The 17,202-nt window shown below is 41.0% G+C and overlaps 1 protein-coding gene across 1 annotated transcript in view; it reads left to right on the top strand.

The window, feature by feature from the left end:
• LOC135217114 (CDK-activating kinase assembly factor MAT1-like) overlaps positions 1-8,756 on the top strand; it is a 116,199-nt gene extending 107,443 nt beyond the window's left edge. The window contains exon 6 of the mRNA XM_064252816.1: positions 8,388-8,756. Coding sequence (XP_064108886.1) covers positions 8,388-8,600 — 213 coding nt within the window. The 3' untranslated portion in view covers positions 8,601-8,756. The remainder of the gene's footprint in view (positions 1-8,387) is intronic.
• The last annotated feature ends 8,446 nt before the right edge of the window (positions 8,757-17,202 follow it).

Genomic DNA, 17,202 nt, shown 5'->3' with positions numbered 1-17,202 from the left:
AGAGTGTGACTGGCTTCTCTTCCTCCTCTTTTCTCTCCTCTACCTGTGGGCAGAGGGCTGCGGTTGTCACTACGCTGGACAGGAGGCCGATGCAGGTAAGCTACGCGACTGAGCTCCGTCTTATCCCTTTCAGTAGGGATAGGAGCGGTTATCCACCACTCCCCTAACAAGGGGGGGGAGTGGATGCCAACAAGAGACAAACCCATGACCTTATATTTGGCTCTTGAAGAAGGAACTGGTTCTTGCTTGCTATTCATAAGAGGCACGCTTGCCTCCCTCTTATGAATTTGGTCCAGAGGTCTGACCACTGATCCTGCGTTGCACACCCCGATCAGCTGGACAGAGGCTAGGAATCCTCCCTCTGCTCTTACGACCAGGGAGGGAACCAAGGTCGGACGAACATCAGTTTGTTCATAAGACTCAGATTCCACCCACCAATAAGTGAGTCTTCCTATTGTTAAAGGACCTAGGGTTTGTATTACATGTCGGAACAAATCATAATTTGTTGTAAATTGTATTTTTCCTAACTATACAAACCTGAGGTCCTTTACACATAGTCCCACCTCATGCCACCCCTCACTTCACCTCCAAGTCGGCCGGGACACCCAACTACCGGACAAGCAGTTAACTACCGAACCTCCTTGTTTAAAGCTTACGACCGGTTCCAGCTGCCTCTTATTACATTCCTATTGTTAAAGGACCTCAGGTTTGTATAGTTAGGAAAAATACAATTTACGACAGATTGTGATTTTTTAAGTAATTTGTGATTGATACTATTCCAGTTAGCCATAATGTGCATTCTTGTGATGACTCTTGTAAAATGACATTATTGGTCGATGTGTGTATATTTTCTTAGCCATCATGTAATTATTTCTTTGCTACACTATATGGGAATATCAAAAGATGACCCAGGCCTTTCCTCTTTAGGATAGCTGTGAAATATGGAAATATTAGTTTCATATATGTAAATTTCATCACTACACAGTATATGGGAACATCAAAAAGTGACCCAAACCTTTCCCTTTTCAGATAGATGTGAAATATGGAAAATTTGTTTTATTTATGTAACTTACCAAGTAATTACATTGCTATAGCTCCTAACTTTCACGGAAGCTCAAGCTTAAAATTTGCAGTAGCACTTAGATTGTTTGGAGTAGGTAGGTAACTGGCTGGCTCTGCCCACTTTTGGAGAAGCATACGTACAAACCAGCTAAAGAACCCAATTTGTTCATACTGCTCAGTAAGTGTACATCATTTGGGTAGCTTTTGTTTTGGTTCAATGGTTGGATTATCACAGTCTTTGGTGACCTACTCTTTGTCATTTGGTTATGCTATTCTTTTAGCCTAGCTAGATTTTTGATTTGCCAATCTCTACTCATTATGTCAGACTCTAGTGCTAATAGCATTAGGTATTGCAGTAAGGCTGCCAGACATTTTTTGACTTCTTCTAAGTATGACAACCACACTATGTATATTTCTCATAGAGGACAAACTTGTTCTCCTGACCATTGTTAATTTAGAAGCAAAAGTAGATAAGAAGTTTTGCTTCCAAGCTGATACAGTAACTCAGCTTGGTGTATCTATTAAGATAATTATGGATCAATTAAATGTTAGTGATATTGGTTCTAGTGGTGTTAGTGCAAATGCTGTGTCAGTGGAGTGCAAATGCTGTGTCAGTGGAGGGGGTGACTGCTCGTACCACTGATTCTTAGGTCCCTGCCAGACTCCCCTTCCCCAGAGACAAACCTAACTTCCAAGGGAGGTCAGTGGGGTTTGCTCACGAGTAGTTGAACCCTCAGCCAAGCCTCTGCAGTCCCGGGACTTAGTGGACAGCTGTTGGAAAGGCATCCGAGTAAAACCTGAGCACACTCCCCCAACTGCTCTAAAGCATACCAGAGATCTGGACCACAGCCTGCAACCATCCTGTAACTTTTCAGAGCAGCAGGATATTCTGACGTCGCCTGATTATTTAATTCTGAAGCGTTCTTTTGTTAACCCTTAAACGCTGAAGCGGTAAAAATCAAAAACTCCCCCGAATGCCGGAGCCGGTTTTGAGTGAGCGCGGAAGCGGAAAAAATAATTTTTTCAAAAAATCACAGCGCGCTTAGTTTTGAAGATTAAGAGTTCATTTTTTGCTCCTTTTTTTGTCATTGCCTGAAGTTTAGTATGCAATCATCAGAAATGAAAAATAATATCATTATCATATGTAAATAATGCGATATATGGGAGCGAAAAAAAGAAAATTCATACATAATTGTATTAAAATCACGCTGTGCAAAAAACGGTAAAAGCTAACGAGTTTCTTTTTTTTTTCATTGTATTGTACACTAAATTGCAATCATTTTGATTTATAAAACATTGTATAACAATAAAGGCAACACCAGAAAAATATTATCACAAAATGATGTACGAATTCGTAACACGCGGACGTAAAAAAATGTTTTTTTCTAAAATTCATCGTAAATCTAAATATTGTTCTAGAGACTTCCAATTTGTTTCAAAATGAATACAAATGATTGAATATTACGATACTGTAAGAGTTTTAGCTTACAATTGCAGTTTTCGACCATTTCCGACGAGTTAAAAATGACCAAATGTCGAAATTAAAAATAAAAAAAATTTTATATGTAATTATTTCGGAAATTAGAAAAGCTACAACCTTCAAATATTTTTCCTTTTATTCTACATGAAATTGCGCACATTTTCATATATAAAACTATGAAATGCCTAATATGAAACAGAGCAAATTTTCCGAGAATGCGATGTACGCAATTCGCGATTTATGGTGGAGAATCCGCGCGCGGAGGAAAGGAAGATTTCATAAATTAACCCATAAATCGAAATATTGTGCTAGACTTCCAATTTGTTGCGAAGTGAAGGTAAATGATTGAATATTATTAAAATATAAGATTTTTAGCTTACAATTGCGTTTTTTTTTTTTTTTCGACCATTTCGTAGAGTCAAAGTTGACCGAACGTGGTTTTTTTTCTATTTATCGTGATTTATATGCAAATATTTCAAAAATGAGAAAAGTTACAACCTTCAATTATTTTTCGTTGTATTCTACATGAAATTGCGCACATTTTCATATATAAAACTTAATGTAACGGCTAATTTAAAATGGTGCAAACATTACCACAATCGCACGTATGATTTTTTCGGAAGAGTTACCGCGCGGACGTAAGGAAAATGTTATTTTTTTTCATAAATTCACCATAAATCGAAATATTGTGCTAGCGACTTCCAATTTGTTACAAAATGAAGGTAAATGATTGAATATTACTAAAATATAAAGAGTTTTAGCTGACAATTGCATTTTTCGACCATTTCGGTAGTCAAAATTGACCGAAGGTTGAAAATTTGTCACTTATCATTTTTTATATGAAAATATTTCAAAACTGATAAAAAGCTACAACCATGGTTGTTTTTAGTTGTATTTTGCATGAAATTGCGCACATTTCCATATATAAAACTTTATGTTAACGGCTAATTTTAAAATGGTGCAAACATTACCACAAAATCGCATGTATGATTTTTTTTCGGAAGAGTTACCAGCGCACGTACGGAAAAAGTTTTTTCATAAATTTCATCATAAATCGAAATATTGTACTAGAGACTTCAATTAGTTGCAAATTAAGGTAAATAGTTGAATATTACTACAATATAAGCGTTTTAGCTTACAATTGCGTTTTTCGACCATTTCGGTAGAGACAAAGATGACCGAAGGTTGAAATTTTGGCACTTATCGTTATTTATATGGAAATATTTCATAACTGATAAAAGTTACAATCATGAGTATTTTTTTGTTGTATTGTAAATGAAATTGCGCACATTTTCATATATAATACTTCATGTAACGGATAATTTAAAACGGTGCAAAAATTATGTCAAAGTGACGAAATAATTTTTGAGATGTGTCACTGATACTTTTTAGTGCGATAAGAAAGAAATTCGCGCTTGCGCGCGCGTAACCGATTGGGTATTTTTAAAGTGCGATATAAGAAGAAATTCTCGCTTGCGCGCCTGCGTTCGTAAACGATTGTAAACCAAAACAACGGCTTGTATCCAGTGAAAACTCCCAAGCATCCCCCAAGGCGGCGTGATTCAAAAGTTTTCGGCTGGTAGGCCTATAAGTATTTTTCCGCAAATTTAAAAAAAAACTTTTTTGAGTCGACGTATGGTACGTCCATTTGGCAATCAGGGGAGATTTTGACTTGATGTTTAATACGTCCATTCGGCGTTTAAGGGTTAAGGGCTCGAAGCACCCAGTGATGGTCGAACACTCAGCAGGTGATCATGGAGTGTTTGTGTATAAGCGATCTGTGGGCATCTGGCACCAGGCATCCAGCTGCCAATAAACGTTTAGTAGGTGAGCTGACAGCGGAAGCGATCTGTAGGCATCTGGCACCAGGCATCCAGCTGCCAATAAACGTTTTGTAGGTGAGCTGACAGCGGAACAATCAATGTCATTCGCGCATGCATGTAATGTAGATGATGAATATGTGTATGTTAGACCAAGTACGTATGGAGATGGTAGAACGCACAGTACCAAGACGAGTCAAAGCGGTCTCTTCCTAATCTTGAGGTTAGTATTAAACCTTCAGGTAAAAAGCTTTAAAGTTTATTACGCCATTCTTAGAGTGTTCTCTTTTGTCAGAGGGATTGTCTTTTGCGCCGAATTCTCCTACATCTGTTCAGCCTTCACCACTTCCTGCTTTTATGCCTCGTGTCTCATCAATGCAGCCGGCACAGTTGGATGCACCGAGTGTGCACACTCCAGTCCAAATCAATCAATGGCTAGATAGTATTTTGGACTTGTTGAAGAAACCACCTGCAGCACAGGAACAATTGCTGTCTGCAATTTTTTCTTCGAAAGTAGTTTTAGAGGAGGAAGAACCAACGTCGGCATATGCATCATTACTGAAATATTTTTTATTCTGCTATCCAGCGTTTTTCTGACTTTCAGCTCCCTCATCACCTGGCTCTGACAACCCTCGGGCACCTCCAGTCTACCGAACATTGCTCTCTTTTGCTCATCAAAGAAGGCTCTTTGTGGTTAGAGTTGGCTAGATGACAAGGCTGATGTCAGTAAAGCCACATTGTGCACTCCTCTGTCTCATCTGGCAAAGAGGAGGTATGGCTACTACACTACTGGAAAAGTTGCTTGACCCTTCAAGAAGATGAGCTTCAATTCTGCCAAGATCTTCTTGTCTTCGTAATTAGACCATTTGGTCAAGGATCTGTTCAGTCTTTGAGATTTTCTGTTTCTTTGACTTGGTGGGAGCACTGACAAAAAAGATCGAGGAATGCCCTTTGCTTCAGGAAATTCACGACTGCTATGTGTTTCACAGACAGTGCAAGCACATTTTTGGCAATAACTCTAATGAACACTCGTATCAGTTCAAGATTTTGCTGTAGTGTATTACACCCAGTGCCATAATTTATAAGAGTATCATGAATCACTAATTGTAAAGAATAAAGTCACTTGTCCCTGTACCAAGAAGCAAAAACTCTTATTAGCCAGAAATGGATACGAACACAATACAGTGGACCCCCGTATTTGCGTTCTCCAGATTCGCGGATTTCTCTCTGGGATGTTCCCCCACATTATTCGCTGTATTTTTCTATGAGAAATATCCACAAATTCCTGGCTTTTTTTTCATCAATTTCATCATAAAATGCACTTTTTATGATAAAACTATTAAAAAAACCCGGTATAAAAATGTTTAGTGGGTTTTTCTCGAGTTTTAACTAGTAAAATAGGAGGTCTTAAGTATTTTTATAGGGGTTCCAACTATTCGTGGGTTCTAACTATTCACCGGGGGTCTGGTACGCATCCCCACAATTATGGGGGACCACTGTAGTATAAAAAAATGCTCCGCCTACCCTCTCTCTATCGTGATTGACATACATTAAAATGTTTCACTTGTAAAAAGAAAACTGGACAGTTTGAATAGTAACAGTATGGAAGAAAAGCATGGCTGAATATGTACATAACTAAGTCATACAGTACGCAAGTATATTTTTTACCATAAAATGTTTATTTACTTTGAAATTATATTAATATTGTTGTTTCAAAGAGTAATAAATTAATAGGATAATAGTTTAATGTATATTTGATGTGGGATTGTATTTTTAGGGATACTTAGGTGTTTGAACTTTCTAGATAAGCAGTTATAAGCATTTTTAGAGAGCAGCTCGAAGTATACACGGATTCTAGCTATTCGTAGGGGAGTCTGGTACACATCCCCTGCAAATTAGGATGGGTTCACTGTAGTGAATTACAGACTTTGGACAAACAAGTCTTTTCACAAAAAGACGCAATCTGTAGGTTTATACTTTGGTTCTTAGCAAAAAACTCTCATGTGATGTCCAAAAAAATCTTATCCTTCTCAAGGGATATGATTTCCGAAGCTCGTAGAAATATTCAAAAGGAGGCATTACCCTTGTTGAAAGTCAAAGCCCATGATGTTAGGGCAGTGGCTACTTCTTTGGCTTTTAAATGCAATTTGTCACTGCAATAATTCATTCTACATACTGGAAATGTAGATCCGTTTTTGCATCCCATTATTTACGAGACGTTAAAGTGTTGTATGAAACTTCAGTACACTAGGACCATTTTTGGTGGCTTGCATAGTATAGGGGGAGGAAGGCTAGAAGTATATCTAATGTTAATCTATCTCCTCGCCTAGGTTTTAGAGGATCGAGTTATGGAAAGCGGTACTTGAGTACCCACAAGTCATTGGTTTCTAATGGTTGGGTAGTGAGTTTCTAATACAGGTAACAAATCTAATAATTTATGCTGAATTGTGCCCAGAGCAAGGACATTTACTAGGTGTTTAAGTTTTGGCAACCCTTGGTCTACTCCTCAGTTGCAAAACACCCACTTCACCACTATAGGTTGAAGATGAGCAAAAAACCAGAGGTAGAACCACCTACAACAAGCTTTGTTTCAATGCCACCTAATTTTACCATATCAAATTCATCGTACATAATCCATTCTGGAACCTCCCACAAAATCCGAAACGTATGAAAACCAAAACAGTAATTCCTATAAGGAATAATGTAAATACAATTAATGTGTTTCAGACCACCAAAAATATTTTTAAAAATATATTTTATAAGGAATAAACAGTTTTACATATAGAAAACAATGAGAAATCAATATAAATGACTAATGAAAAGAATAAATGAACATGTAACATTACTCTTACCTTTATGGAAAACACTTGTTAGTTTAAGGAAGACAGAGGAGGGGAGAGGGTTATTGTTGGGAAGGGGAATCTCCCTCCAGAAGGACCTCAAGTATCAAGGACCTGTCTGGGGTTACTTCTCTTAGTTTTTTACTGGCCCTACCTGAGGTTACTCCCACTCTTCGTTTTTTTACTGGCACTAGGACCAGCTTGCGAGTTATTGGACCCTTGTCACACAACAAAACTGTCCAGACATTTGTGTCTGGCGTTTCTTTAAAATTTGCCTAGAGTTAGCATGGCATTGTCATTAAACATGTTCGAGACACGGGATTACAACTCTTTTGTTGGGATTATAATTCTCCACAAATTTCTTACATCATTCCACTTTGCAAACATGTCCTTAATCCCTGAAGTAGGCACATTATGTATGCCCATTCGTTTTCTGAATTTTTCAAACCAGCTTCTGCTGGCCTTAAACTCACTAACAGTAGCGCTTGTAGGCATTTTCTCACCAATATTGACATGCAACTTCCTCCAACACTTTGCTATGAGTTCTTTCTGTAGTGTTTCTTGCCCTTTTTTTTTTTTTTTTACAGAAAGGCTAGCACTTGGAACTTTCTTTGGTCCCATGATAGCTTATTTAGCAGTTGCACTCAAATAAAAAAAGCTCAAAAGGCACAAAACAATGAACACAAAAGCAGAATGGGTCACGAAAGAAGATGGGGTGCTTTGTTTGGGCGCTCTTGATATGTGGCCCGGTCACGTGCTTGGCCGCGGATGGAACATTTCCGAGCGTGGGTACGGATGGAGCATTTCCGAGCGTGGGTACGGATGGAGCATTTCCGAGCATACGAAAACAGAGGAAATGTGCAAAAAGAGAGGTGTACGAAAACCAAGGTTTGACTGTACTTACCAAGTAATTACATGATAAGAGCCCTCCCTCCTCCCCTCCCGTGGACATATAGAACATAATGGATTTGGCTCTTTAGCCAGTTTTTACCTATGTTTTCCCAAAAGTGGCCGGGGCCACTTACCTTCTCCAAACAATCAAGTGCTACCACAAATTTTAAATTTAAGCTGCTGTAAAATTAAGGAACTATAGCAATGTATTTACTTGGTAAGAGTATAAGATCTTATTTGATTATAAAAATGTCATTTTGTTTTAGAACTTCAATGTCTTTTGTTATTTTTCAGGAAGAGAAATATGTGTATGAACCTCCAACTCTACCATTTTCTTTGTCTACACCATCGTGGGATGAATTAGAAACAGGTGGCTACCTCAATCATGTAAGGCGAGCCTCACCACAAGCTAATGCTGGTGGATATACAGAGCATTATGCCTGTCTAAGAGCTCTTCAAGACTTCATGGGTTCTTACAATATACCAGCCAGTTCTGCAACATCATAAAGCATTATAATTAAGTTAAGGTCATTTCATAATACTTTCATCATTCATAAAATGCCATCCACACCATAGTACTTAAATTTTTTAATAACCAGTACAAACACCAAGCTCAGTCTTTCTCAAAATGATAAGTCATTAAATATATGGATGTTTATAGTATTATTGTTTGATTCAGCTTATACTCCAATTGAACTGTTATGCAGATTGCGTTAGATTTAAAACTTGTTTACCAAGTTGATTACAGTAATTCTTCTATCTCAGGATCTCATTATCCAACCTCCTCGCATTCCATCTTAGACCCCATAGCAGGCTAGTGTCTTCAGGCAATCTCACATGGTGTACTGTAGGAACTACTCAAAGTGGTTTGCAGCATCCCTTCAATCTCGGCTGCACCCAGTTAGTAATCTTTTGCCTTACCTCTTTTCTGTCTTTCAGCTTGTTGTCCAACTACTCCAACTCCTTGTTTTCACTGTTGAGCATTGAATGGCTTAAAGTGCCCCATTACTTGGCTTTTGAGACAAATTTTCATAAATTATATTCCCAGAACATGGTAAAATGCGTCCCAACTTCATGTGGTATTAGTACCAAGTGTGTTCCTGTAGATGTTGTGGTGTTCAATCCCATATAGTGTAGACCAAGGGTGAGAAGGAACACCCATAACATGAGGTATAGGAGGGAAGTGGGACACCATGCAGTGAGACAATAGGCCATCTAAATTTGGTACCTCTAATAGGCCTACCAATGGCCACATACGCTCCATCCACTGCACATCTGAGGCTGGAACAAAAGACAAAGTGGAAAATGTTAAGATAAAACAGCACTACAATTACATCATATGACAATAGGATACCAAGTTGAACATTATAGGGAGACGATATTCAAAGCAGTCTGTAAAGTTGGTATCCCGGCATAAGGATGTATCGTCAGCAGCAAGGTGCTCTGATGACCGCAAGGAACACACTGCCAACAGTAATGACTGCTTCCAAGTCTCTCTCTTCACAGCACAAACACACACATCAAAAATAGTGAAGTGTTATCTCCGTCAGTGGGAAGCGAAGCAGAGGGGCTCCAAAGATCTGAGCGAACACTGCCGCTGCCAAACTTTCAGGTGAGAAGCAGGGCTGACAACTGAAGAGTCTGCAAAGAAACACATAACATATTCCCTCCCTCAGGAAAGATGATTTCTATCCTGAGAGGGGGAAAAAGAAAAAGTCATATTTATGTGAGGATGGAGGGAGTGAGCCATACTGAGTCATACCACCCACGACCCTTCTCCACCAAAATGACAGAAAGAGACAAGACGACAATCACGACTGGCCCTGCAAGCAGACGGGAAGATTGCAGTTACCCAGATGTTGTGACACCAGATTTAATAGACACAATCAATCAATCAATCAATTACGTCTCGAACCTTCCAAAACACAAATTCTGAAAGACGAAAACATTACTATGTTCCCAGAAAATGTGCAAGAAGATAATCAAACATTAATGTCCACTGAAATATTTCCAATTATCTTCAATATATAATAAAAGAAAATACCAAAGAACAAAAAGTAGCTGGGCCCTCTCTCCCTGAAGGGGCAATATCCCCTTGGGAGATGGATCAGCATACTCAAAACACAAGCGATGACCAAGGCACATCTGCAATTGCATCTGTCCCAAGGAAGGTCAACACGGGAAACAAGGGAGACTATCTTAAAACTTTGACATCCACGGAACTTCTGGGCTGAATAAATACAAAAAAAAAAAAAAAAAAGCACAGGCTTCGAACAAAAAACCGGCTTGGGGGAGGAGAGCAAAATGAACAACGATTCTCCAAGGTGGTTGAAGAAAGACTGGTGCGTCACGAGTTCCAAGCCTGGTCAGTGACCAACATCCGCCTCGTATACGCATGAGTTGCCAGATGCCACAGATTTCTTGCCTTACAATCTTTGATTGTTTTTAACTAGTTTCCAGCTGGTGCTAGAAGATTATATCCTATTGTTAAGACCTCAGGTCTGTTAGCTATGAAAAATATAAATAGATTAAAAAAAATTTCATTTTAAGAATTCTTTATTTTGTCTCTTTCTCTTTGTTCTGAGGGTGACAGGACATCAGTTCAACCACATTGGTAGAGTAATACTTCTTATGCCGCAGGAGAGGAGATGGAAAGAACTTCGATGATCTATTGGAGTGTAGAGAACATCATGGTCAGAAACCAAGACATTAACACGTAGCAAGATAAGATTAGGCATGCCCCAATAAGGGACGCTCAAACGAAGCCTTAGTATCTTGTTTGGAACCAAGTAAGGCCTCTATACCCATTGAGATCATAGAAGACTGAGTCTACATTCTGAGTCTCATTCGTGAGTTCAACAACCTCAGAGAAGATTGCTGAACTCACGAATGAGATCAACAACCTCAGAGAAAGAAGTCTGAAACTCTTGGCTCTCTCCCTCCTCTGGCTCTGGCAAAGGAAACCGACAACGTGAAGAAGTAGGCTTTGAAGGATCTTCATCTTTCCACAACAGCACTGGAGAGGCTTCCCTAGGAAGCCAAGCATTATTCCACCCACTGGATGAAGTGGAACCCCTAACCACCGAAGATCTTGAAACTGAGGGTTCCAGAACACTGCCATGTGAAGAAACCCGTACGCAGTCTCAATCCAAACCATACGTACAAGCGACAAACCAAGTAAACGTTTATGTGACGAATCACGAATGCGGCCACGGGACAAATCACAAATGTGGCCATGGGACAAATCATGAACACGGCCGTGAGAAGACAAATGAGCACGGTTTTGGGTTATGGAACGATGTCGCAGTAAACTTCCTAAAAGAGACCAACTCCTAAAAGTCCGGTCTTTAGTAGAAGAACATGAAACACATCCAAGAACCAGAGATTTCTCATGATCTTGAGCATCAACCGCAACCGTGCAGAGAGAAGAATCCTTGGAAGGTGCAGGAGGCACTGTCGTAGTAGGCACCTTAGACTTCTTACTCAGAGCCTTATCACCTTTACGATGGACTGGAACAGGAGACAGCGATGGTCCAGGTAAGAGGCTAACACTCCTATGAATATGAACATGCACGTGAGAGGGAGAGACTCGGCCGTGTAAAGAATACGGCAAAGCACTCTTCTCATGCGCAGCACTTTCATGATTTCCAGCACGTTGACTAAAGATGGAGAAGCAGTCTTCTCTTGTACACTTTAGGGAGACACACAGCCGTGTATAGAAGACAGCGAAGCACTCCTCTCACTCAACCCTTCCATGGTCACGAACACATACAAGTAAGGGAGAGGCACGGCCGTGAAGGGAAGTTGGTGATGCACTCCTCCCACTCGCAGACGACGACTCCACAAAGTCCTTAATTCTCCAACTTTCTGACTCGATGGTGAGGAGGAGAGGGAGAAGAGGCTGAAAGAGATGGGGTGATCTTCCTTCCCCTACGACGTCTCTTGCTAGGAGGTAGAGGGGATGAATCATTCTTGCCAGAGAGAGTAGAAAACCTCTTTCAAAAAACTTAGAGTCCAGCCTCTTGAACATAGGCCGGAAAAACATCTCCAATGGCTCAGCGAGTGGAAGCAATGACATCATAGGCGAAAGGGATGATGTCACAACAAGAGAAGGAAGAGATGCCACCGAAGTTGACATCATAGAGGATGGTGGGAGTGATATCACGACATTTCGAATGGCAGTGTTGGTCCGTGGCCTCACTGGATGGGCGATAAGAGGTGACCCAGAAAATGTCAACATAGATGCAGGCATCCTGCTAAGAGGCAGCACACAAGATCCAAAGTAATGTAGGCCTGAAGGTTGGGGGGGGGGATTACCATTGGGGCCAGAGGTGGGGCACAAGCCCAAACAGCCACCATCTTGTTTGATTCTGATTCTGAAATAAAAGAAACTGATGGAGAGGCCTCCTCCCTCACGGGAAAAGCACTAGATCCCGATGGAGAGGGGGCTAAATTAAACATAATTTCATCCTGTGCAACTCCCAATACTTCCAACGACAAATTGAAGGAAGAAATGGAAGGAGACAGCAGTACAATCGAAGCAGGGGGAGCGCTTCTGGAAGAGGTGGAAGCCGAGACATCCAAACAAGGTGAAAACCCCTCCCAAGAAAGCCCAGTAGAAACTACGATGCTCCCTCTTCTTGTAAAACGCCTTCCACGGTGACTTAGGCCAGGAACGACATTCTGGGCAAAGATTAGTATGGTACAATAATTAGATCGTCACCTACTGCAAGTCCTATGGGGATCTGTAATGGTAGCAGCCAAAAACCTGGAGCATGGAAATCTTGGAACACCCAAGCATGGACTCCATGATACAAAGCAATCAGACACACACACTGAAATAAAGACATCACAGGCAAAAAGAATCTAGCTTGGGAAGAGACAAAAAGCAATTACTCTCCAAGGCAGTCAAAAAAAAGACTAGTGTGTCACAAGGTTCTATGCCTGTTCAGTGACCAGCTTCCACCTCTTGTATGCTGGAGTCGCCAGATGCCACAGATTGCTTGCTTTACAATCTTTTGATTGTTTTTAACCAGTTTCTAGCTGGCATGAGAAGATTAGTCTATTGTTAAGACCTCAGGTTTGTTAGCTATGAATAATACAAATTGATTAAAAATGTTTCATTTTTATTTGGACTGTACAACTCTTAGTTAGACACGAGTCTATGTTGTAGAACGGTGCATTTACAGTTCTAGACAGTGAAGGTAAAATTAGATCAATTTCAAATTACTGGAGGAGAGAGAGAAAGAGGATTATGTAAAAATCATTGACCTGCTAATGGCAATACCCCCAAGCCACCTGTCACATTAACTTGACATATTTGACAGCTCTGGGAAGTCATGTAAAGCTGTTGGTCCCGTTGCTGAATAACCACCGGTTCCATGCAACGTAAAAACCCCATACAACCAAACAAACAAGATTGGGGAAAGGATATTTAAAATACTATCATATATGAATTTTGTCGTGACAGTTATGTTATTATTATTACAGGCTGGTTATTGGCAGGGATTTATTTCCGACAACTTGATAAGCGAAAACTCGCAATAACCAAAAATTGGCGATAACTGGATTTTGGCACCAATAACCAGTTAATGGCGCCTCTGTTAGGTATGTCTCAGCGCCAATACTCTATATTGGCACCAATAAATGGAAATCAGCACATTTTGGATATTGAAAATCAGATTTTTGGCAATTTACAGCACTAGACAAGCCCCATAAAACTGGATCACCGATAACCGAGGCCGACAATTATTGGGAACTGCCTGTATTATTATTAATAATACAGTAAAACCTGTTTTCATACGCTTTGGTTTACAGACTTTTTTTCTATGAAGTTTTGTCATGGTTATCGTACTTTTCCTTGGATTTCATTCTCTCAGAAACGCTTCATCTGGGGCCCAGCGTGTGACTGGACCCCATATCAAGCGCCTAAACAAAGCATCCCATCTTTCATGACCTATTCTGCTTTTGTGTTTGTTGTTTTTGTATCTTTTTATTAGAGTGCAACCGCTAAATAAGCCATCATGGGCCGCTAGCCTTTCTGTAAAAAAGGTGAGAAACATTATAGAATTTAAGAATGTTGGAGGAAGTTGCATGCCGATCTCGGGAGAAAATGCCTACAACAAGCGCTGCTGTTACTGAATTTAAGGTCAGCAGAGGTTGGTTTGAAAAATTCAGAAAATGAATGGGCATACATAATGTGCCTTCTTCAGGGATTAAGGTCATGTTTGCAAAGTGGAATGGTATAAGAAATTTTGTGGAGAATTATCATCCCAACAAAGAAGTAATCTGTATCTCCAACATGTTTAATGACAATGCTGGTTACTTAGGTAAATTTTAAAGAAATGCCAGACACATGTCTCTGGACAGTTTTGTTGTGTGACGGTTCCAGTAACTCTTAAGCTGGTCCTAGTCCAGTAAAAAAAAAAAAAAAGTGCCAGTTAAAAATAAAGGAAAGTAACTCCAAATAGGTCCTTGATACCTGAAGTCATTCTGGAGGGAGAGTCCCCTTCCAAACAATAACCTCTACTGCTCCCTCTCCTCTCTATCTTCCAAATGCTAACAAGTGTTTTTCATAAATGATGTTAAATGTTCATTTATTTATTTCATTAGTCATTTAAATTTATTTCTCATCGTTTTCTGTATGTAAAACTGTTTATTCCCCATAAAATGTATTTTCTGTTAATATTTTTGGGGGGTGTGGAACACATTAATTGTATTTACATTATTCCCTACAGGAATTAGTTTCAAATTTCAAAATTAAACAAACACTTTTGCAGAGTTTCTCAAGGATTTACTTCTGAAAATCTTGTATATGATAATTAGTTAGGTTCAAATGAAAAGTTTGTACTATTGTGAATTTACACAACTTGAATCGCATAAGGTTGAGTTATTACTGTAGCTATGTTACAAATGACGTTAATGGAGTAGAATAGGACTAATATATTTTTACATCATACCTCTTTTTGCTATGGAAAAAAATATCAGCAAGGAAATATACTGCTAAATTTAAGCTGCAGTTGTAGCTGAAGCTGAGAAAACATGTTCACACTGCTAATGACTATAAATTATCGTGCAACAGCAACACTGATGAAACTAATTCGTAAATAATAGTGGAGAAAAAAGTATTTTAATAAAAAAAAAAACTGGGCATGAAAGAACACATTTTACTGTTGTTTTCATGCCGATAAAGGATAAATACGTAGAGCTTGTATTATGATAAAATAGGGTGAAAATAGCTAATTGAATTGTTAAATTTTTTACACAAAAAGTACCTGAATTTAGTTGACAACAAGGCATATATGTCATATTTTTACTTACATACACTTAATTTGTTTCCGACACGTTATAGAAACCCTCGGTCCTTTACATAAGGAATTACTATTCAGTGCCAGCTGGACTGGTCGTAAGATTTACTAACAAGGTAGTTCAGCAGTAACTACTTGTCACATGGTCAAGAGTCCCGCCCGACTGGAGGTAAACAGATCAATTTGCTTTCAACCTCCATCGGGTGAAGACGTGTGCTCTCTTCTCTACCCGCCTCTGTCGTGAGATTGTATCAAAGCTGCTTACTTTTCTACCTGTTTCTATAGAATACTGGTGTAAATAAGTGATTGTAAGTACTCTGTTATTATTTTTGTTTCATTATTTGTGGTAGTGCATTGCTGAACAGACATGCAGTCCCATGAATCGGAGAAGCCCCCTCGCCCACCATCTAACCGGAGAGTGTGCTATGGAGTGGGAGGCCATAAGTGTGGGGGGCTTTTAGGTCCAACGAGACCGTAGACCCTCATCCCTTATGTTCGAGATGCCGAGGGCGCGAATGCTCTCGCTCTCTTACTTGTTTTGTTTGTCTCTCTTGGTTGGAGGAGCAGTGGGAGTTGTACGAGAAGAGGGAGAAGCCATGTAAGGCCGTCAAGGTGTCATCAGAAGGCTCTCCCTTGACACCTTTGGTGACCGACACGTCATCATCTTTCCTTCCTCCTCATCAACCGCAGCGGATGGCTCTCTCCCCTTCGGGGGACGTGGCCCCCTACGCCCCTTTGCTTGATTTGTTGAGCGTGGAGGAAGGAGGGCGACATCCCGACCTTGAGTTGTACTCGGGGTCTTTTGTCCGTTCAGGGTGGGATCCTTCCCCTCTCTGAATGAACAGGAACCCTGCCCTGTTAACCCGACTGTTGCTTCTCCAGGTGTGTCTGCCTCCGCGGGTGAAGATCTCCAGCAGGTGTGGCGATCTTTGAGCCTTCCGGGCACTCTTGAGTATTCAGGGGCTGATTCATCATCTGGCTGCAGCCCCGGTCACTCACGGGGTAAAGATGAGGACAACCACAACCGTGTCGACACCAGGTTATGCCGCTCCACCGAACCTGGTGTACACCCAGCACCTGACTACGGTCACCCCTTCGGCCGCGGTACAAGCCCCGCTGCCGTATGTGCCCCGGAGAGAGATGGTACCTCCTCCGCCTGGGTTTGCTGTCCTTGCCCTGCCCCCCTGACTTTGAGTGCCCAAAGAGCTCTCCCCTGGATCGTCCTCCTGTAGCTGTCGCTGTACCTGCTGTCTCCCTTCTTGCCTGTGGAAGTGCTGCCGCTCCCGCAGGTCCCTCCGGACAGGTGGAGTTGGGCAGTGTTGCCACAGCAACTGCCCCAGCTCCATCCTGGATGGAGGACCTGTCTGCTGTCCTGAAGAAGCTGGCGAAGTAGTTCAGGAAGAAGAGGAAGGTGTCATCCTCTTCACCGTCGTCGTCTTCTGCCGCTTTTTCCCCTCCAACTTCCAAGGCCCCCAGCCGAGGAAGAAGGTGGCCTCACCCACCACTAAGAAGTCTCGCTCAGCGACTTCTAAGGGTTTGTCCCTCCAGGTGGGTCTTCTGCTGGTCTTCCTGGAGGAACGGGGCCCGTCTCTCCTCCCTCAGGGCAGAAGAAGATTGGACCGTAGAGGCGCTGGTACCTCTGCTCCCGGCTCCAGAGGTTCCACCTCCGGACCGGGAACCGTCTTCGACCGTCACCGAGTGTACAATCATCTGCCGGTGATTGTGCAGCCAGGAACCAGACGTCCGAGCATACTCACTGTCAGGATCCACGCACAGAGCAGAAGGTTGGCAAGAGTCGCTCA

Source organism: Macrobrachium nipponense, chromosome 7, assembly GCF_015104395.2.
Source record: "Macrobrachium nipponense isolate FS-2020 chromosome 7, ASM1510439v2, whole genome shotgun sequence".
Taxonomy (NCBI): domain Eukaryota; kingdom Metazoa; phylum Arthropoda; class Malacostraca; order Decapoda; family Palaemonidae; genus Macrobrachium; species Macrobrachium nipponense.
The sequence above is the reverse complement of the archived record's forward strand: the minus strand, read 5'-3'. Positions and strand labels throughout refer to the sequence as shown.